Genomic DNA, 26,122 nt, shown 5'->3' on the forward strand with positions numbered 1-26,122 from the left:
CAGAGTAAGACTCTGTCTTAAATAAATAAATAAATAAATAAATAAAAATCCTTTCCATCTTTTTCTATATGTAATCCTAAATATATGTAAATACATACATATATAATTTATAACACACACCTATACAGTTTATTTACAAAGATGAAATCATAGTATATGTACTATTCTGCAACTTAACTAATTGAAGTTAATATTATCTGAGACATCTTTCCATTTTTGTACATATAGATTTCCTTCTGTTTAAAGAACAGAGATATCTATATTATACATATGACCATTTATTTCACCAAACTCCTATTAAAGGACATTTAAGTTGTTCCCAGTTTTCTACTAATAAAAACAATGTTTAATACTTCTGTGCAACTTTCTTGGCCCACTACACAGATAGAAACTTTTTTTTTTTTTTGAGATGGGGTTTCACATTGCCCAGGCTGGAGTGCGGTGGCACTCTCATACCTCACTGCAGCCTTAAACTGGGCTCAAGTGATCCTTCCACCTCAGCCCCAAGTCACCAGGATTACAGGCACTAGCCACTGCATCCAGCTACAGATAATAACTGTTGAATAAAGTTCTACACATTCTAGAAACACAATTGCTAGATAAAAGGATATATAAGTTTTCATATTTATAGAAATTACCAAGTGGAGCTTCTTTTATCTTTACGTTTTATCTTTATGTTTTCTTATTACAAATAATTCATGTTTACTATAGAAAAAAATTTAAAATATAGACAAGAAAGAAAGAAAAACTTATATAATCCCATCATTCCATAATAATCACATTAATATTTAATATTGGAGTTACTCTTAAAAAATATGAACCTAGGGCTGGGCGTGGTGGCTCATGCCTGTAATCCCAGCACTTTGGGAGGCTGAGGCGAGCGGATCACTCGAGGTCAGGAGTTCAAGACCAGCCTGGCCAACACGGCAAAACCCCATCTCTACTAAAAATACAAAAAAATTAGTTGGGCATGGTGGTGTGCACATATGTCCCAGCTACTCAAGAGGCTGAGGCAGAATTGCTTGAACCTGGGAAGCGGAGGTTGCAGTGAGCCAAGATCGCACTACTGCACTACAGCCTGGGTGACAGAGCGAGACTCTGTCGGAAAGAAAGGGAAGGGAAGGGAGAAGGGGGAAGGGGAAAGGGGAAAGGGAAGGGAAAAGAACCTAGCTAAGTGTAGTGGTGCACACCTATTGTCCCAGCTACTCAGGAGGCTGGGGCAGGAGGATCACTTGAGGCCAGGAGTTCAAGACCAGCCTGGGCAACATCACGAGACCCCATGTCTCTATCAAAAGGAAAAAAAAAAAGAACCTAAAACAACAGAGGAGGAGTAAAAATAACAGTATTTTTTAGCACATCATTTTTGCAGTCTGTAAAAGGATGTCATCACACAGGCAGACAAATGTAATTTAAGTAGGGAATGTGCCATCACAGATACAGAATTAAGACAGTTTCAAAAGAATAATTATTTAGTTAAGCCTTAAAATTACTTTGTCAAAGAGGAGAAAAGGGAAAAGGCTCCTGGGCTGTGGGCATCTCAGTTGCCAGAGAAAACCTAATATAGAAAACATATAGATGATCTTTGGTAGGGAAATATAAGTAATGTCAATTTCTAAAACCTAATTTATACTCTAATAAAAGTCTTGTTTGTTTGTTTGTTTGAGAGGGGTCCTTACACTGTCACCCAGGCTGGAGTACAGTGGCATGATCTCAGCTCACTGCAGCCTCAACCTCCCAAGCTCAAGTAATCCTCCCACCTCAGCCTCTCAAGTAGCTGGGACCACAGGTGCACAACATCACGCCTGGCTAATGTTTTTTATTGTTGGTAAAGATGAGGTCTTGCTATGTTGCCCAGGTTGTGGGACCCATTTGTGTTCTCTCATTCATTCTATAAATGTTGTTTCCTTTGTACCTTAAGTTTTCACTTCAACCAACATAACACATTCTAGTTCAATAACTGTGTGTGGTGGTCACTGAGGGATGAGTTGGGCAAGGAACCAGCATTTGAGTTCGTTAGTGTTATGGTCACGAAGGGATGAGTGAGGGCCAGAAAAGAAATGTTGAAAAGTTATCAGAAAGCCAGTGTAGTATCCAAATGGGCTAGGAATCTATCTTGGAGGCCAGAGTGTATCTGGGGCTAGGATCGTATCAGGGCCTTCTCAAAGGAAGCAGTAGCTTCTGTTAGAGATTTGTGGGACACAGGACTCTAGGAATGGACTGTATCAAAAGTGGGCATGCAGCCAGTCCAGTTAGCTAAACAGTTACCAGTAGTTTATTTTCATTTAAAATTCAATGAATAGAAATAAGCAACAAATATTAAACTTATACACTTATAACCCCTACATAACTGGGATAATGTTCTAACCTGGAATTTGCTTCCGCTTTCATCAGGGTGAGAACCTATCACCGGAGGAGTAAATAATTCATGCCTGTGGGTCCTCTATAAAAAAGAAAGATTCACATGAATTCCTGAAACAGACATTTAAATATAAGATTCATTAAAATACTGCCCTGATGAAACATTGTCCTTAAACTAATGTCACTATTACTTATTCTCAACAAATTTGAAAACCCACATAATTTAACATACAAATATCTAGTAATGTAAGTTTTAAAATTAAAAAAAAAAAACGTAAAAATTTTAAAGATCTATTGTGTGTATGGCAGCAGCACATTGTGGGCTGAGGATATGAAGAACAACCAAGTGTCACCCTGAGAGCACTGGGGCTAGTGAAAGAGAAGTGCCACCACACAACAAAGTACTGTGAGGGCTGACTGTACCCCAGGCCAAAGGGGCCACTGAACAACAGTCCAGATGATAAATAAGATTTGGGTAGTAAGAAACAAAAGGAGGCTGAGATAAGACATTTCAGGGCCAGGCGTGGTGGCTCACGCCTGTAATCCCAGCACTTTGGGAGGTCGAGGAGGGCGGATCACCTGAGGTCAGGAGTTCAAGACCAGCCTGGCCAACATAGTGAAACCCCGTCTCTACCAAAAATACAAAAATTAGCTGGGTGTGGTGGCAGGTGCCTGTAATCCCAGCTACTCAGGAGGCTGAGGCAGGAGAATTGCTTGAATCCAGGAGGCAGAAGTTGCAGTGAGCTGAGATTGTGCCACTGCACTCCAGCCTGGGCAACAAGAGCGAAACTGTGTCTCAAAAAAAAAGACATTTCAGGCAGAGAAATTATAAGAGTAGAGTATTTAGGAAGCTATGCAAAGTTTAATACAGTTGAATTATGGGGTGCACAAGGTAGAACATGAGACAAGGCCAGAGATTAACAAGATCCATGTGGAGATACTTCCCTCCCCAACTCTCAGTCCATATAGTTTAGGTAGGATTGATACCCCTTCCCCCTTCTATAGATAGGAATTCAAGGCCTAGAAAATGAAAGTACTCCAACCTTTGGCCAGTGATTGGTTCAAGGATGAGCAAGTGCTTCAAGGTAAGCTCAAAAGAGACAGATTCAAGACTTCTGCTAGAACTATTAGAAAAGAGGAAATCTCTTTCCAAGAGTTGCTAAGGCTACTAGTGGAGATCTTTGTCACTTTATAGGGAGAATCTATTTGAAAGTAAAATCAATTTTTTAAAAGAGCTGGGACATGGAAAGAGACAGATGCCTCCTGATATTGTGTGAGCACCTGAATCCAGCCAGGCTTGAAACTGGTGGACTTCTAGACTTCATAATACAAGCTAAACCAATATATTCCTTTTTCAGTTTTAATCAATTTGAGTTTCTGTAACCTCCAACTCAAAAAGCCCTGACAATACAAACTTTGTATGCCCAGCCAAGAAGTTTATCCTATAAACAATGAGAAACAAAGATTTTGAAGTAGGATAATGATAACATCAGATTCATTTTCTGGAAGATAATTGCAATGAAAATATGGATGGACTGAACTTCAATGTGTTTATTTCACAGATGAATAAATGAGGCTCAGAAGGGATAAGTGGCACACCCACCATAACAGAGTAGACTTCAAAACATACTTAAGAAAAAACAAATGTGGTGTTTACTGAGCACCTTCTCTGTATAAAGGACAGTGCCAAATGTGGCACAGGAGATAAACAAGGAATCCACAGTCTGATCACAGGGATAAGCACCTCAAATACAAGGCAGGGCCAAGTCCAGTCAGTGACATAAAAGGCATACTACTGAGCTGGGCACAGTGGCTCACGCTTGTGATCCTAACACTTTGGGAGGCCGAGGCGGGTGGATCACGAGGTCAGGAGATGGAGACCATCCTGGCTAACACAGTGAAACCCGTCTCTACTAAAAATACAAAAAATCAGCCAGGCGTTTTGGCACATGCCTGTAGTCCCAGCTACTCGGGAGGCTGAGGCAGGAGAATCGCTTAAACCCAGGAGGCGGAAGTTGCAGTGAGCCGAGATTGCGCCACTGCACTCAAGCCTGGGCAACAGAGTAAGACTCTGCCTCAACCAAAAAAAAAAAAAAAAAAAGACGTACTACTGGGTTCAAGCAGAAAGAGATTCAGCTGGGCATGGTGGCTCATGCCTGTAATCCCAGCACTTTGGGAGGCTGAGGTGGGCAGATCACTCGAGGTCAGGAGTTCGAGACCAGCCTGGCCAGCATGGTGAAACCCCGTCTCTACTAAAATAAAAAAGTTAACTGGGTGTGGTGGTATGTGCCTATAATCCCAGCTACTCGGGAGTCTGAGGAAGAAGAATCACTTGAACCCAGGAGGCAGAGGTTACAGTGAGCCAAGTTTGCACCACTGCACTCTAGCCTAGGCGACAGAGCGAGACTCCATCTCAAAAACAAAATAAATAAAAAAGAAAAGTTGCATCCAACTGAAGATCAAGAAGGGCTCCAGAAAGGAGGACTCTGAGAAAAGCCTTCCAAAATAGGACGGTTTCAACAGTGGAGATAAGAGGGAAGAGCAGTCAACAGGATAAACAAAGTCACAGAAGTAGTGAAAAAAACAGAAACAATAATTCCATATTTCAGTTTTGGCTCCAGCCCAGAGTATGACTAGAGGAAAAGTAGAGATTAGGCCAATTATGTGTGAGAGAAGATCTTACATATTAAGGATAATCTGCATTTAATTCAATAGGCAGTGAATTTCCTTGAAAGACTTCTGTGCAAAACCCATGAGGTGGTCAGAGCTACACTTCGGGCAGATTAACCTGGCAATACTGTGTCAGCAATGGAAGCAGCAGAGGATGCTGGTTCCTCAAGATCATTCTTTTCAACCTTTATTTAACCTACCGCTGACCACCTGCTCCTCCTTGAAGCCTTCTTGTGCTTCTGCCACATAACACCATCCTCGCCTGGCCCCGAAGTTCTATCCTCTTCCCCTCTTTTTTTTTTTTTTTTTTTTTTGATACAGAGTTTCGCTCTTGTTGCCCAGGCTGGAGTGCAATGGCACCATCTTGGCTCACCACAACCTCCGCCTCCCAGGTTCAAGCGATTCTCCTGCCTCAGCCTCCCGAGTAGCTGGGATTACAAGCATGCGCCACCGTGCCTGGCTAGTTTTGTATTTTTAGTAGAGACAGGGTTTCTCCGTGTTAGTCAGGTTGGTCTCGAAATCCCGACCTCGGGTGATCCACCCGCCTCGGCCTCCCAAAGTGCTGGGATTACAGGCGTGAGCCACTGCGCCTAGCCTCCCTCTTGTCTTTTTATCACTTCTCTTTCTCCCAGGGTCTCATCCTTGCAGTTCCATTTTTTACTCTATGCAGATGCTCCCAAACCTCTCTCTTGCTACCAACTCTCTTTCCTTAGCTCCAGATGTACACTTCACTTGATACTCTCCTGGCAATCTTAACTCAAATGCTTAAAACAGACCCTGCTATCACCTTCTACAAACATTCTCTTTTTCCTGTTTAACGTATTATGCTATATTCTACTCTCTCAGACTCTAGGCCTTACTCATCTCTGATTCTTCACCCCCTCCCTTCTCCTTCACATCCAGACAGTCACCGCGTATTATAGTTTCTGCTGCTTGAGTGTGATGCCCTCATTTTACACCCCTTGCCACTTCCTTCATCCAGGCTATCATTTATGCCAAGACTAATACCACGGACTCCTAGAAGACTTCTCTCACACTCTAAGTCATCCCCATATCTGCTGGTGGAGGAAGCACTCAAAAAACCTGGCTGCGACTGAGTTTCTCTGGTATTCCAAAGCACCTCATACAAGGAGAACAGTCTCAACTCCCAAGGGTGGCATCCAAAGTGCTCCTACAATTTGGCTCCCACTTGCCTTTCCAAACTGATCCCACGCTACTCCTGATTTTCTCATCATTTCCTGCACAGAGTCCATTTTTTGCTGTACCTTTGTTCACAATCACCACCACCTTTTCCCCATTTCCACAAGATTAAGGCAATCTAGGTCCATGCCAAATGCTATCATTTCCTTGAAGCCTTCCCTGATTCTTCTATTGAATACATTGTTTGTATCTCTTTTATAGCACATATAAAATTCTACTTTATGTATTTGCACAAATGTCTATAACTTCACAGACTGTAAGCTACTTGAAAGTAGTATAGTAGGCAATGGTTGGGCTTTAGAGTCAGGCTGGATTAAAATCCTGTCTTACTATATGCGATCTATGGGCAAATTACTAAACTTCTTTAAGCCTCAGTTTCCTTATCTGTAAAATGAGGATAATAATAGCATTTACACATTATTAGTATTATGAGGATTAAATGAGGTAAATAATGTATGTTAAGTGCTAACTGGCATATCATGTATTAAATGGTAACTACTATTTTTACCATCATCATTGTTGTTAAGGGGAAAATAGCTTTTTCATCTCTGTATCTTCTACATGGTCTCAATCACAGAAATCTTAATAACAGTTTATTGAATGACCAACTTTGGACCACAAAATTCCATTCTTTAAATATCCCTGAGATTTCCCTAAACGGAAACAGTCTCCTTTTCTCTCAGTTTACCTAGTATCCTCCCCTCCGCCCCCTACCAAACTTACCTGGTGCAAAATGGTGTATCGCTCACGAAACATCTCTGCTTTATCTCTTGCTGTTCCAAATAAATTTGGTGCAGGGTGGTTGGTCATTAACAGACTAGAAAAAGAGAATGCCTATTTTTGACTATCATAATACACAAAGGTGAACCAAAAGTGAAGCAAGAGACTATACCTTCTGAAAAAAAAAGTATATTTGAAATTAATTTAAAATCAGTGAATGACATACTTACGGAAGAAACTTTTTTCTTTCTGAATTGTACACAAAGCGTGGAATATCAAATGCTCCTATGATATTGAAAACGTGCTCTCTGAAAAACATCCCACAAAACACAGACCTGATTTACTAAAACATAAGTACTCTAGGTGAACATGATAACTTGCATTATAAGTTTTGTAATAACACACTTTTCACATATTCTCAGGCCAGGCACACAATTTCTTTTTTCTTTTTTTTTTTTTTTTTTAAGACAGAGTTTCGCTATTGTTGCCCAGGCTAGAGTGCAATGGCGGGATATCGGCTCACTGCACGCTCCGCCTCCTGGGTTCAAGCGATTCTCCTGCCTCAGCCTCCCAAGTAGCTGGGATCACAGGCATGCACCACCATGTCCAGTTAATTTAGTATTTTTAGTAGAGACAGGGTTTCTCTGTGTTGGTCAGGCTGATGTCAAACTCCCAACCTCAGGAAATCCACTCACCTCAGCCTCCCAAAGTACTGGGATTACAGATGTGAGCCACCATGCCCAGCCCATAATTTCTTATAGTGTCAAAAATACTATGGGGGTAAAATGTTTAGCTTGTGCATTTTCATCTCAAGGGACAAGAAAGCATTGCCAAAACTTGCAAGAAAAAAAAATTAATCAAGTTAACTTCCAGTTAAGAATTTCATCTGTTGAAAAAGAACAATTATATAAACAATAGTCACATCTTAAAGAAATCTCTCCCTATATGCACTACTCTTATAAGCTACAGTTTTTTTTGTTTTTTTTGAGACAGAGTTTCGCTCTTGTTGCCCAGGCTGGAGTGCATTGGCTCAATCTTGGCTCACCACAACCTCCGCCTCCAGGGTTCAAGAGATTCTCCTGCCTCAGCCTCCCGAGTAGGTGGGATTACAGGCATGCACCACCACGCCCCGCTAATTTTGTATTTTTAACAAAGACAGGGTTTCTTTATGTTGGTCAGGCTGGTCACTAACTCCCAACCTCAGGTGATCCACCCACGTCAGCCTCCCAAAGTGCAGGGATTACAGGCAAAGTACAGGGATTACATGGCTGGGCCACCGCACCCGGCCATGAGCTACAGTATTATTAAAGGATATGATTAAGTTCCAACAATTTTTATTTTTTTGTTTTTGTTTTGTTTTTTGAGACAGTCTCACTCTGATGCCCAGGCTGGGGTGTGATCTTGGCTCACTGCAACCTCTTCCGCCCAGCCTCAAGCGATTCTCCCGCCTCTCAAGTAGCTGGGATTACAGGCATGTGCCACCACACCCAGCTAATTTTTGTATTTTTAGTAGAGACAGGGTTTTGCCATATTGGCCAGGCTGGTCTCAAACTCCTGACCTCAAGTGATCGGCCTGCCTCAGCCTCCCAAACTGCTGGGATTACAGGCATGAGCCACCATGCCCAATCCCAACAATTTTAAAAATCTAAAATGTTTTTTGTTTGTTGTTTGTTTGTCTGAGACAGAGTCTAGTTCTGTCGCCCAGGCTGGAGTCCAGTGGCACGATCTCGGCTCAGTGCAACCTCTGCCTCCTGGGTTCAAGTGATTCTCCTGCCTCAGCCTCCCAAGTGGCTGGGATTACAGGCACCCTCCACCACGCCCAGCTAATTTTTGTATTTTTAGTAGAGACAGGTTTTCACTGTGTTGGCCAGGCTGGTCTCAAACTCCTGACCTCATGATCTGCCTGCCTTGGCCTCCCAAAGTGCTGGGATTACAGGCGTTGAGTCACCACGCCCTGCCAAATCTAAAATGTTATGCAAAAGTGTCCCAGGAAAAGTTATACAATGGAAAAAGAACCCCCCCCCCCAATTCTGGCCATATCTTTCAGAGTTATACAATATATATATAGTGTTAGAGATGGAAAACCAAAAAAAATTATTTAATTTCAGATACTTTTAATAATATAACCATGTTTAAAAGAAGTTAAAAATTTCCACAGCACTATTGTATAAATATCCCAACCTAAAAATCTTTCCTAAAATTACATGTTTATCTCCCAAATTGAAAATGATCAAAAAAGATTCATGCTACCCTAGAGGTAACAAGTATAGAGTAGCTGGGAATCACTGAACTTGAGGAAAACCTAGACTCCAGACACTGCTCCACTATTTTCTGGTGGATCAGTCTGAGTAAGTTATTGAACTTCTCATGCCATCTCTTCATCTATGAGAACAAGAGCCTCTATTGTGGTATGATATAATGACTCTCTGACAATTGAAGGTACAAAAATCCTTTACCGTTCAGTCCCCACTGGACCTCCATGTAGGCTGGCTATAACATATAAACAGCCTGACAGAAATAGCCGAGCGAGGTCAGTGAGGAGTGCGGGCTGGCCGACCCAGGCACTGCGCACTGAGGCCAGGGATGGGCCTGAGCCTCGCACCTCCTCTGAAACTACCCTGTGCCCTGCCTTTGAGGCCTGACAGGTGTGGGAGCAGGAGCTGCCCAAAGGTGGGCTGGGGTTGGAGGAAGCAGCCTGGTCGTTGCTATGTGCCCTGAGGCTTTAAGGCACCCGACCCCACCCTTGTTGGAACTGGCGTCATCAGGACCTGTTTACGCTAGATGAAAATCATGATCCCTGGGCGCTTAGTGCATTGCCTGGAAGAGCCCACTCATCCTGGACGAGCCCTTTGGCAGCCTCAGACAGTCCTTGAGGAGGATGACTGAGACATCATGGGCCATGCACTGTGTGCCTGCTCTTAGGGAAATGTCATCATTGACAATAGCTATTTCTTCATCCAGAAGCTGGGGGAGAGTGGGTTCAGCTATGTGGACCTAGTGGAGGGGTTACAGGATGGACACTTCTACGCCCTGAAGTGAATCCTGTGTCACGAGCAGCAGGACCGGGAGGAGGCCCAGCCAAGAAGCAAACATGCATCACCTCTTCAATCACCCCAACATCCTTTACCTCACAGCTTACTGTCTGAGGGAGTAGGGTGCTAAGCATGAGGCCTGGCTGCTGCTTCTGTTCTTTAAGAGAGGTATACTGTGGAATGGAGAGAAAGGCCGAAGGACGATGGCAACTTCCTGACTTAGGATCAAATCCTTCAGCTCCTGCTGGGTATCTACAGCAGCTTGAGGCCATTCACGCCAAGGGTTAGGCCCACAGGGACCTGAAGCCCACCACTATCTTGCTTGGAGACGAGGGGCAGCCAGTTTTAATACACTTGGATGCCATGAATCAAGCATGCCTCACATGAAGGGCTCCCACCAGGCCCTGACCCTGCAGGACTAGGCGACCCAGCAGTGCACCATCTCCTACTGAGCCCTAGAGCTCTTCCCTGAGCAGTCACTGTGTCATTGATGAACAGACTGATGTCTGGTCCCTGGGCTGTGTGATATATGCCACAATGTTTGGGGAAGGCCCTCACGAAATGGTGTTCAAGAAACGTGACAGTGTGGCCCTTGCTGTGCAGAACCAACTCAGCATCCCACAAAGCCCCATGCATTCTTCAGGAGTGTGGCAGCTCCTGGCCTCAATGATGACTGTGGACCTGCAGCAGCACCCTCACAATGCTTGCCTCCTCAGTCAGCTGGAGGTACTGCAGCCCCCAGCTCCTGGCCAGCACACTGCCCAAATCTGAACAAAGCAGTGGCCATGTTGAGAAGGTGGCCCCTTGTGCCTTGGAAAGAGGCTCCCATCACTCACTGGAATCTCTACCCATTCTTTCTTTCTTTCTTTCTTTTTTTTTTTTTGAGAGACAAGTCTCATTCTGTCGTCCAGGCTGGAGCAGAGTGGCACGATCTTGGCTCACTGCAACCTCTGCCTCCCGGGTTCAAGTGATTCTCCTGCCTCAGCTTCCCAAATAGCTGGGACTACAGGCATGCACCACCATGCCCAGCTAATTTTTTTATTTTTTAGTAGAGACGGGGTTTCACTGTATGTTGGCCAGGCTGGTCTTGAACGCCTGACCTCAGATGATCTGCCCACCTCGGCCTCCCAAAGTGCTGGGATTACAGGCATGAGCCACTGCGCCCAGCCTACTTTTCTGCTTTCTTACCCCCAAGAGCAACACCTGGACAAGGGGTTTTACTGAGTGGGGGTGGAATAGGGGTTGGGAAAAGGAAAACTGATGGGATATGGTACATGGCTCTGTGCAGGACTGTTGAGCTCATATTACGTTCTGCCTCCAAATCTGGGAGCAAGAGAATGTATAAACAGAAGAATAAAGTGAATGCAGATTGGTGTGGGGGAAAACAATAAATAAATAACAGGTAACTTTAGAGTAAACAACGAGTAACGTCTATTTTAAGATAATAATCAAACTTTAGTACAATCATTTTGAATTTCTGTTGATGGCTTTAGGAACATTCATTATACTCCAGTATTTATTTTATTTTTTTTTTTGAGACAGAGTCTCACTCTGTCGCCCAGACTAGAGTGCAGTGGCATGATCTCAGCTCACTGCAACCTCCACCTCGTAGGCTCAAGCAATTCTCCTGTCTCAGCCTCCCAAGTAGCTGGAATTACAGGTGCGCCCCACTACCACCCGGCTAATTTTTATATTTTTAGTAGAGATGGGGTTTCACCATGTTGGCCAGGCTGGTCTTGAACTCCTGACCTCAAGTGATCCACCCACCTTGGCCTCCCAAAGTGCTGGGATTACAGGCATGAGCCACTGCATCTGGTCACACTATAGTATTTTAAATGAGTTTGCAAGGGTAAAATTAAAAATCCTCAATTTCTCAATTTTTTTTTTTAGCAGTTATAAGTTCTCACAGGGAAAAGATTATAACTTCTGACTAAAATAAAGATAATGACTCCTTTCAATCATCTCCATTGCCCCAAATAGGAAAGAAATGGCAATGTTAAAACTGTCTCTCAGCCTATTTTCTCCAGTGTTTTCCTTTCAGTTAAATGCCATGAATTTGTATAGAAGTATCATATCAAGAGGAAAGAGGGATATTCAGAGAAACAAAACCCAGAAGAATTACTCCCATATAAATTCTTAAACCTAAAAACATGACATAGTGGAGTCACAAAACTGAGGTCCTACCCTCATTTGCCATTCACCATGTGACCAAGTAAAGTTGCTGAACTTCTCTGGACATGGTACTTTCCTAAGAGCAAAGTAAATTATACTTCTGAATATTCATTTCAATTCAACTCATTTGTAGCATACAGAATAAAAAGTCAGATCAACCAGCTGGGTAGGCAGCAGAAGTTAGTAATGAATGGTACAAGCAACACTGTAACCTCAAATCCTAGGAAAAACCAGTAAAGATGAGTCATTTAATAATGAGGTTTGCAAAGAAAGCCATTATTTAAAAAGACACACAGAAATAACAACAGTAACCACTACGGAAATGTTGATCACTAATAATTTTCCAAGACAATAATTAAAAATAAGTGCTCAATAACACCTCCAAGGAGGAAAAAAGTTAACTGTACCCACATACATAGTTTCATCAACAGACTGACTGCATTCCTGGACTGCTGCTTCCACCACAGATCGTTCAATCATGTTTGATGACACTGAAAAGAGAATTTCAAAGTCAAAATTTAAAAACAAAAAAAAATTAGTTCTTTCCACAGATAGCTCTTTTCCCAAAAATAATTTGCAAATATTAATACTGAGATTCTCATTATACAGTTTTTGGAGAAAAAAAGTTTTAGGTCAGAACAATAACAAAAGCCTTATCTCAAATACCTTAATTTTCCACACTCAAAGTTACAATACCTTAATATACAGTCAAATGCCTTAATTTTCTAAACCCTGTTTAGTTATAAGAACATTTCTGAGCCAGGGTCGGTGGCTCACACCTATAATCCTAACACTTTGGGAGGCTGAGGCAGGAGGATGGCTCGAGCCCAGGAGTTTGAGACCAGCCCAGACAACATGGTGAAACCCCATCTCTACAAAAAATACAAAACTTAGCTGGGTGTGGTGACACATGCCTGTAGTCCCAGATACTCAGGAGGCCAAGAAGGGAGGATCACCTGAGCCCAGGGAGGTGGAGGCTGCAGTGAGCTGTGATCATGCCACTGGCACTCCAGCCTGGGCCACAGAGTGAGATACTATCTCAAAAAAAAAAAAAAATTCCCTAAGCTCCCAGTTTTAATGAGGTTACATTAGTATAACTTTATCATCATAACTGCTCAGTTTCAATTAGCATGACAGTAACAATAGCAGCTACCACTTATTAAGCATTGAGTAAATGTGTGGCACCATCCTCAGTACTTTATTTACAAGTATTATTCCATTGGGTAGATGTCCTGTAAGACTGATGTTAATATGCCCATATCTTATAGACAGGGAAAATACAACTTTAAGAGGTTGAAAGTTTTGCCCAAAAACTAGAAGAGATAGAGAGCAACAAAAACCCAGGACTGATTCCAGACCGGGCTCTTTTAATCACTTTGATATGTTGTCAAGCAAAATACCATGTGCCATCTTAAATCAATGTACACAGGGACAAGTATCATTTTCTTTTTTTTTTTTTTTTGAGACGGAGTCTCGCTCTGTCAGCTAATTTTTTGTATTTTTAGTAGAGACGGGGTTTCACTGTGTTAGCCAGGATGGTCTCGATCTCCTGACCTTGTGATCCGCCCACCTCAGCCTCCCAAAATGCTGGGATTACAGGCATGAGACAAGTATCATTTTCTAAATTTTCAACTGTAAAGGAATTTTTTAAGCAAAGGTATATGTAAAATTCTGCCTTTAGGAATGAAAATGAGATATAATAACCATTTATCCTGTATCACGGAGTATGTTTCTTCCTATATAATTGAAGTGAATGGCATCTATATAACATTAAGAGTGAACTCGGCACTTCTCAGCCTTTTGGCTAAGATCAAGTGGACAGTGAGCCATACCCACTTCTATCCTCAGGGTGCTATAAATATCAGACTTTTTTTCCGAAGGGAAGAGCATTTCTTCTTTCCAGGTCCATGCTTGTGGTATTAAGTATTTAACAAAAAGGTCCCTGAATCCCTATGGCAGTGTGGCAGCGGCAAGAGGAAACATACTGATACAGTTTTACTGACAGTTTGAATAGAAAGGTGTCTCAGAAAACTCCCCCAAGTATATGGTTGAAATGGACTGCAAATCATAAAACAGTAGAACAGAGGTTTAGTTATTGTATTGGTGGCCCCATTCTAGCTTCTTTGGGCATGTTTCAACAGATGTGAATTTCCAAAAAAGAACATGAAGAAGGAGAGGAGGGGCCGAGTGTGGTGGCTCACGCCCGTAATCCAACACTTTGGGAGGCCAAGGAGGGTGGATTACCTGTGGTCAGGAGTTCAACACCAGCCTGACCAATATGGTGAAACCCTGTCTCTACCAAAAATATAAAAATTAGCCGGGTGTGGTGGCACGCACCTGTAGTCCCAGCTACTCAGGAGGCTGGGACAGAAGAATCGCTTGAACCTGGGTGGCAGAGGTTGTAGTGAACCGAGATGGCGCCACTGCACTCCAGCCTAGGCAACAGAGTGAGACTCTGTCCCCCTCTTACCAAAAAAAAAAAAAAAAAAAAAAAAAGAGGGAGAAGAAGGAAGCAGTGTGTAGAAAGGAAATGCCTTGAAGGAGTTGAAGGAGTTCCCAAACCTCTACCTTCCTGGGTCACCTTATGTTTCATAACTTTGGTATACTCAAGAAAAAATGACCATCTTTTATAGAATGTGCTTTTCTTGAAATCCACTTATTCTTTTTTTTTTTTCTGAGACGGAATCTCACTCTGTCACCCAGTCTGGAGTGCAGTGGCATAATCTCAGCTCACTGCAACCTCTGCCTCCCGGGTTCAAGCGATTCTCCTGCCTCAACCTCCCGAGGGGCTGGGATTACAGGCGCCTGCCACCATGCCTGGCTAATTTTTGTATTTTTAGTAGAGACGGGGTTTGCCATGTTGGCCAGGCTAACCTTGAACTCCTGAACTCAGGCGTTCCCACCAGCCTCGGCCTCCCAAAGTGCTGGGATTACAGGTGTGAGCCACCATGCCTGGCCCCACTTATTCTTATCACAAGCGTTATATAATTTTGTATCAATGTCTATTTTCACCAGGCACGGTGGCTCACGCCTGTAATCCCAGCACTTTGGGAGGCCAAGGTGGGCGATCACCTGAAGTTGGCAGTTCGAGACCAGCCTGGCCAACATGGTGAAACCTCGTCTCTACTAAAAATACAAAAATTAGCCAGGCATGGAGGAGGAGCCAAGATGGCCGAATAGGCACAGCTCTGGTCTACAGCTCCCAGTGTGAGCCACGCAGAAGACGGGTGGTTTCTGCATTTCCATCTGAGGTACCAGGTTCATCTCACTAGGGAGTGCCAGACAGTGGGCGCAGGACAGTGGGTGCAGCACACCGTGCGCCAGCCGAAGCAGGGCAAGGCATTGCCTTACTTGGGAAGCGCAAGGGGTCAGGGAGTTCCCTTTCCTGGTCAAGGAAAGGGGTGACAGAGGGCACCTGGAAAATCGGGCCACTCCCACCCGAATACTGCACTTTTCTGACGGGCTTAGGAAACGGCGCACCAGGGGATTATATCCCACACCTGGCTCGGAGGGTCCTACGCCCACGGAGTCTCGCTGATTGCTAGCACAGCAGTCTGAGATCAAACTGCAAGGAGGCAGTGAGGCTGGGGGAGGGGCGCCCGCCATTGCCCAGGCTTGCTTAGGTAAACAAAGCAGCCGGGAAGCTGGAACGGGGTGGAGCCCACCACAGCTCAAGGAGGCCTGCCTGCCTCTGTAGGCACCACCTCTGGGGGCAGGGCACACACAGACAAACAAAAAGACAGCAGTAACCTCTGCAGACTTAAATGTCCCTGTCTGACAGCTTTGAGGAGAGCAGTGGTTCTCCCAGCACACAGCTGGAGATCTGAGAACAGGCAGACTGCCTCCTCAAGTGGGTCCCTGACCCCTGACCCCTGAGCAGCCTAACTGGTAGGCACCCCCTAGTAGGGGCAGACTGACACCTCACACGGCCGGGTACTCCTCTGAGACAAAACTTCCAGAGGAATCATCAGACAGCAGCATTCGCAGATCACGAAAACCCACAGTTCTGCAGACACCGCTGCTGATACCCAGGCAAACAGCGTCTGGAGTGGACCTCTAGCAAACTCCAACAGACCTGCAGCTGAGGGTCCTGTCTGTTAGAGGGAAAACTAACAAACAGAAAGGACATCCACACCAAAAACCCATCTGTACAACACCATCATCAAAGACGAAAAGTAGTTAAAACCACAAAGATGGGGAAAAAACAGAGCAGAAAAACTGGAAACTCTAAAAAGCACAGCGCCTCTCCTCCTCCAAAGGAACGCAGTTCCTCACCAGCAACGGAACAAAGCTGGATGGAGAATGACTTTGACGAGTTGAGAGAAGGCTTCAGACGATCAAACTACTCCAAGCTACAGGAGGAAATTCAAACCAAAGGCAAAGAAGTTGAAAACTTTGAAAAAACTTTAGATGAATGTATAACTAGAATAACCAATACAGAGAAGTGCTTAAAGAAGCTGATGGAGCTGAAAGCCAAGGCTCAAGAACTACGTGAAGAATGCAGAAGCCTCAGGAGCCGATGCGACCAACTGGAAGAAAGGATATCAGTGATGGAAGATGAAATGAATGAAATGAAGCGAGAAGGGAAGTTTAGAGAAAAAAGAATAAAAAGAAACGAACAAAGCCTCCAAGAAATATGGGACTATGTGAAAAGACCAAATCTGCATCTGATTCGTGTACCTGAAAGTGACGGGGAGAATGGAACCAAGTTGGAAAACACTCTGCAGGATATTATCCAGGAGAACTTCCCCAATCTAGCAAGGCAGGCCAACATTCAGATTCAGGAAATACAGAGAACACCAAAAAGATACTCCTCGAGAACAGCAACTCCAAGACACATAATTGTCAGATTCACCAAAGTTGAAATGAAGGAAAAAATGTTAAGGGCAGCCAGAGAGAAAGGTCGGGTTACCCTCAAAGGGAAGCCCATCAGACTAACAGCTGATCTCTCGGCAGAAACTCTACAAGCCAGAAGAGAGTGGGGGCCAATATCCAACATTCTTAAAGAAAAGAATTTTCAACCCAGAATTTCATATCCAGCCAAACTAAGCTTCATAGGTGAAGGAGAAATAAAATCCTTGACAGACAAGCAAATGCTGAGAGATTTTGTCACCACCAGGCCTGCCCTAAAAGAGCTCCTGAAGGAAGCACTAAACATGGAAAGGAACAACCGGTACCAGCCACTGCAAAATCATGCCAAAATGTAAAGACCATCGAGACTAGGAAGAAACTGCATCAACTAACGAGCAAAATAACCAGCTAACATCATAATGACAGGATCAAATTCACACAGAACAATATTAACTTTAAATGTAAATGGACTAAATGCTCCAATTAAAAGACACAGACTGAAAAATTGGATAAAGAGTCAAGACCCATCAGTGTGCTGTATTCAGGAAACCCATCTCACATGCAGAGACACACATAGGCTCAAAATAAAAGGATGGAGGAAGATCTACCAAGCAAATGGAAAACAAAAAAAGGCAGGGGTTGCAATCCTAGTCTCTGAAAAAACAGACTTTAAACCAACAAAGATCAAAAGAGACAAAGAAGGCCATTACATAATGGTAAAGGGATCAATTCAACAAGAAGAGCTAACTATCCTAAATATATATGCACCCAATACAGGAGCACCCAGATTCATAAAGCAAGTCCTGAGTGACCTACAAAGAGACTTAGACTCCCACACAATAATAATGGGAGACTTTAACACCCCACTGTCAACATTAGACAGATGAACGAGACAGAAAGTTAACAAGGATACCCAGGAATTGAACTCAGCTCTGCACCAAGCGGACCTAATAGACATCTACAGAACTCTCCACCCCAAATCAACAGAATATACATTCTTTTCAGCACCACACCACACCTATTCCAAAATTGACCACATAGTTAGAAGTAAAGCTCTCCTCAGCAAATGTAAAAGAACAGAAATTATAACAAACTGTCTCTCAGACCACAGTGCAATCAAACTAGAACTCAGGATTCAGAAACTCACTCAAAACCGCTCAACCACATGGAAACTGAACAACCTGCTCCTGAATGACTACTGGGTACATAACGAAATGAAGGCAGAAATAAAGATGTTCTTTGAAACCAACGAGAACAAAGACACAACATACCAGAATCTCTGGGACGCATTCAAAGCAGTGTGTAGAGGGAAATTTATAGCACTAAATGCCCACAAGAGAAAGCAGGAAAGATCCAAAATTGACACCCTAACATCACAATTAAAAGAACTAGAAAAGCAAGAGCAAACACATTCAAAAGCTAGCAGAAGGCAAGAAATAACTAAAAATCAGAGCAGAACTGAAGGAAATAGAGACACAAAAAACCCTTCAAAAAATTAATGAATCCAGGAGCTGGTTTTTTGAAAGGATCAACAAAATTGATAGATCGCTAGCAAGACTAATAAAGAAAAAAAGAGAGAAGAATCAAATAGACGCAATAAAAAATGATGAAGGGGATATCACCACTGATCCCACAGAAATATAAACTACCATCAGAGAATACTACAAACACCTCTACGCAAATAAACTAGAAAATCTAGGAAATGGATAAATTCCTCGATGCATACACTCTCCCAAGACTAAACCAGGAAGAAGTTGAATCTCTGAATAGACCAATAACAGGATCTGAAATTGTGGCAATAATCAATAGCTTACCAACCAAAAAGAGTCCAGGACCAGATGGATTCACAGCCGAATCCTACCAGACGTACAAAGAGGAACTGGTACCATTCCTTCTGAAACTATTCCAATCAATAGAAAAAGAGGGAATCCTCCCTAACTCATTTTATGAGGCCAGCATCATCCTGATACCAAAGCCGGGCAGAGACACAACCAAAAAAGAGAATTTTAGACCAATATCCTTGATGAACATTGATGCAAAAATCCTCAATAAAATACTAGCAAACCGAATCCAGCAGCACATCAAAAAGCTTATCCACCATGATCAAGTGGGCTTCATCCCTGGGATGCAACACTGGTTCAATATACACAAATCAATAAATGTAATCCAGCATATAAACAGAACCAAAGACAAAAACCACATGATTTTCTCAATAGATGCAGAAAAGGCCTTTGACAAAATTCAACAACACTTCATGCTAAAAACTCTCAATAAATTAGGTACTGATGGGATGTATCTCAAAATAATAAGAGCTATCTATGACAAACCCACAGCCAATATCATACTGAATGGGCAAAAACTGGAAGCATTTCCTTTGAAAACTGGCACAAGACAGGGATACCCTCTCTCACCACTCCTATTCAACATAGTGTTGGAAGTCCTGGCCAGGGCAATTAGGCAGGAGAAGGAAATAAAGGGTATTCGATTAGGAAAAGAGGAAGTCAAATTGTCCCTGTTTGCAGACGACATGATTGTATATCTAGAAAACTCCATTGTCTCAGCCCAAAATCTCCTTAAGCTGATAAGCAACTTCAGCAATGTCTCAGGATACAAAATCAATGTACAAAAATCACAAGCATTCTTATACACCAATAACAGACAAACAGAGAGCCAAATCATGAGTGAACTCCCATTCACCATTGCTTCAAAGAGAATAAAATACCTAGGAATCCAACTTACAAGGGATGTGAAGGACCTCTTCAAGGAGAACTATAAACCACTGCTCAATGAAATAAAAGAGGATACAAACAAATGGAAGAACATTCCATGCTCATGGGTAGGAAGAATCAATATCTTGAAAATGGCCATACTGCCCAAGGTAATTTATAGATTCAATGCCATCCCCATCAAGCTACCAATGACTTTCTTCACAGAATTGGAAAAAACTAAAGTTCATATGGAACCAAAAAAGAGCCCGCATCGCCACGTCAATCCTAAGCCAAAAGAACAAAGCTGGAGGCATCACGCTACCTGACTTCAAACTATACTACAAGGCTACAGTAACCAAAACAGCATGGTACTGGTACCAAAACAGAGATATAGATCAATGGAACAGAACAGAGCCCTCAGAAATAACGCCACATATCTACAACTATCTGATCTTTGACAAACCTGAGAAAAACAAGCAATGGGGAAAGGATTCCCTATTTAATAAATGGTGCTGGGAAAACTGGCTAGCCATATGGAGAAAGCTGAAACTGGATCCCTTCCTTACACCTTATACAAAAATTAATTCAAGATGGATTAAAGACTTAAACATTAGACCTAAAACCATAAAAACCCTAGAAGAAAACCTAGGCATTACCATTCAGGACACAGGCATGGGCAAGGACTTCATGTCTAAAACACCAAAAGCAATGGCAACAAAACACAAAATTGACAAATGGGATCTAAGTAAACTAAAGAGCTTCTGCACAGCAAAAGAAACTACCATCAGAGTGAACAGGCAACCTACAAAATGGGAGAAAATTTTCGCAACCTACTCATCTGACAAAGGGCTAATATCCAGAATCTACAATGAACTCCAACAAATTTACAAGAAAAAAACAAACAACCCCATCAAAAAGTGGGCGAAGGATATGAACAGACACTTCTCAAAAGAAGACATTTATGCAGCCAAAAGACACATGAAAAAATGCTCATCATCACTGGCCATCAGAGAAATGCAAATCAAAACCACAGTGAGATACCACCACACACCAGTTAGAATGGCAATCATTAAAAAGTCAGGAAACAACAGGTGCTGGAGAGGATGTGGAGAAATAGGAACACTTTTACACTGTTGGTGGGACTGTAAACTAGTTCAACCCTTGTGGAAGTCAGTGTGGCGATTCCTCAGGGATCTAGAACTAGAAATACCATTTGACCCAGCCATCCCATTACTGGGTATATACCCAAAGGACTATAAATCATGCTGCTATAAAGACACATGCGCACGTATGTTTATTGCGGCACTATTCACAATAGCAAAGACTTGGAACCAACCCAAATGTCCAACAATGATAGACTGGATTAAGAAAATGTGGCACATATACACCATGGAATACTATGCAGCCATAAAAAATGATGAGTTCACGTCCTTTGTAGGGACATGGATGAAATTGGAAATCATCATTCTCAGTAAACTATCGCAAGAACAAAAAACCAAACACCGCATATTCTCACTCATAGGTGGGAATTGAACAATGAGAACACATGGACACAGGAAGGGGAACATCACACTCTGGGGACTGTTGTGGGGTGGAGGGAGGGGGGAGGGATAGCATTAGGAGATATACCTAATGCTAAATGACGAGTTAATGGGTGCAGCACACCAGCATGGCACGTGTATACATATGTAACTAACCTGCACGTTGTGCACATGTACCCTAAAACTTAAAATATAATAATAATAATTTTTAAAAAAAAGCAAAAAAAAAAAAAAATTAGCCAGGCATGGTGGCGCACACCTGTAATCGGAAGGCTACTCGGGAGGCTGAGGCAGGAGAATCGTTTGAACCCAGGAGGCGGAGGATGCAGTGAGCCAAAATCGCACCACTGCACTCCAGCCTGGAAGACAGTGCAAGACTCCTCGGAAAAAAAAAAAAAAGGTCTATTTTCTATAGTTTGCTTTCAGTAAAATGCTTTCCAACTCTGTTTAGTGTATTCATTATCAGTGCATTAGTAGAATTGCTTTTTATTGAAAAGTTACTGTCTCTGCCCTTTAACTTAGACTACAAAATTAAGTTAAAATGACTAGCCATTCTATTAAAAAAAAAAAAAATCCCTGAAGAAATCAAGGAGATGGCAGCTCTGCTTACTTTACTCTTCTTTTTTTCCTCCCAAACATTTAGGAGTACCTGACTTAAATAAGACATGGTAATAGCCACTAGGAGAGACAAAGTGACCGTAAAGGACCAGATCAAAATCAGGAGCCAAGTGCAGGAAACATGGTGGTGACACCTCCACCGGGGGAGAGGAACTATAAAAGGGCCCTTGGGGATCATCCTGAGGTTCCAACTAAACTAAAGGTTTGGATGTCATCAACAGTTAAAATAAAAAAGAAGGCCGGGCGTGGTGGCTCCCGCCTGTAATCCTAGCACTTTGGGAGTCTGAGGCGGGTGGACTGCGTGAGCCCAGGAGTTCGAGACCAGGCTGAGCAACACAGTGAAACCCCATCTCTACTAAAATACAAAAAATTAGCCTGACATGGAGGTGTGTGCCTGTAATCCCACCTACTCGGGAGGCTGAGACAGGAAAATTGCTTGAACCCGGGAGGTGGGGGTTGCAGTGAGCCAAGATAGCGCCACTGCACTCCAACCTGGGCAACAGAGCAAGACTCCATCCCAAAAAAGAAAGAAAAAAAATTAAAATAAACTAAAGGTATTACCCCTCAGGAGGAAATGCTACCATGCATACATCTTATAACACTGGGACATCTTACTACTGAAGCCTCAACTTCAATTTAAATCGATACATCTAACTGAAGATGCAGAACTATATTAACAATTTAGGAGTTATCAGAAAATATTACTTACAGGGTTGCTTCTCAACTGCATCAATTATCTTTTCCAGTTTATCTTCAAGCTCTAATTCACTGACAGACTGAAGAGCTTCTGTGAGGTACTTAATAGCTTCACTAAGAAAAGGAAAGAAAAAATGAGGCAGGTCATTAGTAATTAAAGGCTAAAAGTTTTCTGCCAAAAAGCAGCAAACATTCATCAATCTGGCATTGAAAGGAAGAACCACTAACTTCTCTCTTCAAGTAGCACTCATCTTTCCTGTGCCTTCTGAACAAAATCATCCTCCTATGCCTTGCTAACATAAAGCCTCAAATCACATCCTTCCTCTAAGAAGCCTTCCTAGACCAGCTCTACCTGCTGCAATCTCCCCTTTCTTCTGAAATTGTTAAAAATCACATTTACCTATACCTTAGATCTGATATATCACAGTAGCCTTGTATTACTTACTACCCTACATTTAAGGCAAGAGTCCATCTGTTTCAATGTCAAGCACCATATCCTGAACATAACTGACCCTCATATATTTAATTTGATAATCCACTTGTTCAAAGTAAATTCCAATAATCACTGTTTTCAACTGTAAAATAAGAAAAAAAAATAAGCTTGGCCGTGCGCGGTGGCTTTCACCTGTAACCCCAGCATTTTGGGAGGCCAAGGCGGGCGGATCACGAGGTCAGGAGATCGAGACCATTCTGGCTAACACACGATGAAACCCCGTCTCTACTGAAAACACAAAAAAATTAGCCGGGCATGGTGGCGGGCGCCTGTAGTCCCAGATACTCGGGAGACTGAGGCAGAAGAATGGCGTGAACCCGGGAGGCAGAGCTTGCGGTAAGCCGAGATCGCGCCACTGCACTCCAGCCTGGGCGACAGAGCGAGACTCCGTCTCAAAAAAAAAAAAAAAAAAAAGGCTTTAAAAAACTATGACATTTGAATATAATCATAGAAGCAACTCAATAAAATCACATGAATTTGTGTTATACGAAAGGAGAGGTTGGCACTCCACTTGACAAAGATGGAAGAGGCCCTCCGGCCTGACAATACACATATGGTAAGGCATTGCCACCTGCTTCATGGAGTCTGACCATCATTAAAAAAAAAAAAAAAAAAATCACGGCTGGGCACGCAGTGGCTCACGCCTGTAATCCCAGCACTTTGGGAGGCCGAGACGGGCAGATCACGAGGTCAGGAGATCGAGACCATCCTGGCTACCATGGTGAAACACCATCTCTACTAAAAATACAAAAACAAAATTAGCCGGGCGTGGTGGCGGGTGCCTGTAGTCCCAGCTACTCGGGAGGCTGAGGAGGGAGAACGGCGTGAACCTGAGAGGCGGAGCTTGCAGTGAGCGGAGATCGCGCCACTACACTCCAGCCTGGGCGACAGAGAAGCTCCGTCTCAAAAAAATAAATAAATAAAATAAAATCATATTAATTCCTTACTTAAATCCCAATAATGATCAGAATGAACATTATTAACTAGTTACATGCCATTACATCCCATTCTGTATTTGTAGCACACAACTTTACACCTCACATCAATATTATTGCTGATTACAATATTAAACAATTAGCTAATTACATGCCATTCTGTATCTGTAGCACACAACTTAACATTTCACATATTATTGTTATAGTCATAACACTAACTGTTCTATATATTGGGTTGCTTATTAGTTGTTTTATGTGTAGGTGTTGCATCTCTCCAATTTATTATAGATAACTGAGAACTGAGTTATTATAGATAACTTTAAAACTGTAACTTAGAACTCTGTGCCATCCTTCCACAGAGTTCTAAATACACTTGAAGGTGGTCTATAAATATTTGACCACTGAGTCCCTAAAATAATATACATTTTGGTTGCATCTTGGGACAGTTCTTAGCACAGACCAAAGCCTGTAAAGCCATAAGGATCTTGCCCCTGCCAAATCCCATTAAGCTCATACCATGTCCCTGGCCTTCCTGGCACTCTCCTGCTTCAGGGTCTTTATATGGCCATTTCCTCCCACTCTTCTCTCCACCTAGTCAGGTCCTGTTCTTTCTTTTTTTTTTTTTTCTTTCTTTCTTTCTTTATTGAGACCGACTCTCGCTCTCTCGCCCAGGCTGAAGTGCAGTGGCGTAATCTCGGCTCACTGCAACCTCCACCTCCCGGGTTCAAGCGATTCTCCTGCCTCAGCCTCCTGAGTAGCTGGGATTACAGGTGCGCACCACCATGTCTGGCTGGTTTTTTTTGTTGTTGTTGTTGTTTGTATTTTTAGTAGAGACAGGGTTTCACGATGTTGCTCAGGCCGGTCTCGGGTTCCTGACCTCGTGATCCGCCCACCTCAGCCTCCCAAAGTGCTGGGATTACAGGCGTGAGCCACTGCGCCCAGCCAAGACCTGCTCATTCTTTAACAGTCAGCCGAAACCACTTCTGCAGTGAAGTTCTTCCTTGACTCTAGGGCAATTTGTACACCTTATCACACACTCTCTTAGCCCTTCTTTCCTGGAATCCCTTTCACAATTGAGATTAAATAGCTGTAAAATAGTCATTTAATATCCATGGTAGACAGACTTCTAAGATGGCCCCTAATAATCCATTACTCCTGGTAGTTACACCTATGTAATCCCCTGCACTTAAGTGTGGGCTGGACCTAGTAACTTGTTTCTAAAAATAGAATATAGCAAAAGGGATAGAATAACTTACTGTATTATAATTTTGAAAGTAAAATTTTAAAGTAAAAAGAAAAATTAAAAAATAACAAGATGTCACTTCCTTGATTAGGTTGCTTCAGAGTTACTAGAAGACTCTCTCTCTTAATGAAGCCATGTTGGGGGCACACATGGCAATGGACTGGGGGTAGCCCCCAGCCAACAGCCTGCCAGGCAATCAGGAACTGAATCCTGCCAACAACTGAATGAGCGTGAAGCGAATGCTGCCTGGGCAACATTTGAGATGATCCATCTTGACTGCAACCTTGTGAAAAGACCCTGAAGTTAAGGACCCAACTAAGCCACACCTGAATTCCTAGCCCACAGAAAATTTGAGATAATGTGTATTGTTTTAGCCTCTAAGTTGTGGGGTAATTTGTCACGCAGCAATAGAATACATTATCTGCCCCCTACAAAGCTCTTGCTCTCTCTTGCACCCCCTTACCCCACACAGTGCTTTGCAGCTAACAGATTTAAGTATACTTATGACTGAAATAATTAATGAACAAAAGCTTAATATTAGGTCAAATTCTAAGCGAAAAGAAAGTTAATTCATCAGTTGCTCATGCTTTCAAAATGTCAAGGACCAATTGAACAAAATTCATTATTTTCCCCCAAGGCACATCCACTGCTAATCCAAAGTACAGTTAAAAGTCCCATAAAACTCACAAAAACCAACCAAAAATCTACAAACACAAGAGCAATAAAAACTGATACAGAGAGGTATATCCAATCCAGCAGGTATTTCAATATGTATAAAATATTGTGTTCTAGGTCAGGCGCAATGGTTGACGCCTGTAATTCCAGCATTCTGGTAGGCCACGGCGGGAGGACTACTTGAGCCCAGGAGTTCAAGACCAGCCTGGG

General features: G+C 42.7%; 1 protein-coding gene, 1 non-coding gene and 1 pseudogene across 6 annotated transcripts in view; 2 read left to right on the forward strand and 1 right to left on the reverse strand.

Moving 5' to 3' along the window:
* POLE2 (DNA polymerase epsilon 2, accessory subunit) overlaps positions 1-26,122 on the reverse strand; it is a 50,012-nt gene that overhangs the window by 22,771 nt on the left and 1,119 nt on the right. For 3 of the 5 annotated variants that reach the window (XM_054448355.2, XM_054448353.2, XM_054448357.2), the window contains exons 2-6: positions 22,580-22,680; positions 12,568-12,643; positions 7,179-7,256; positions 6,952-7,045; positions 2,366-2,440 (exon numbers count right to left, since the gene is read on the reverse strand). In XM_054448355.2, coding sequence (XP_054304330.1) covers positions 2,366-2,440; positions 6,952-7,045; positions 7,179-7,256; positions 12,568-12,643; positions 22,580-22,680 — 424 coding nt within the window. Of the gene's footprint in view, positions 1-2,365; positions 2,441-6,951; positions 7,046-7,178; positions 7,257-12,563; positions 12,644-22,579; positions 22,681-26,122 lie in introns of those variants that run through there. The other 2 variants (XM_054448356.2, XM_054448358.1) reach the window with 2 other exon arrangements.
* On the forward strand, positions 9,841-10,751 carry LOC129012573 (serine/threonine-protein kinase 16-like; annotated as a pseudogene).
* LOC129013453 (U6atac minor spliceosomal RNA) lies at positions 23,539-23,660 on the forward strand. Its single transcript, XR_008493927.1, has one exon. It is a non-coding gene; the product is annotated as a U6atac minor spliceosomal RNA (small nuclear RNA).

This window comes from Pongo pygmaeus, chromosome 15 (assembly GCF_028885625.2).
Source record: "Pongo pygmaeus isolate AG05252 chromosome 15, NHGRI_mPonPyg2-v2.0_pri, whole genome shotgun sequence".
NCBI classification, from domain to species: Eukaryota; Metazoa; Chordata; class Mammalia; order Primates; family Hominidae; genus Pongo; species Pongo pygmaeus.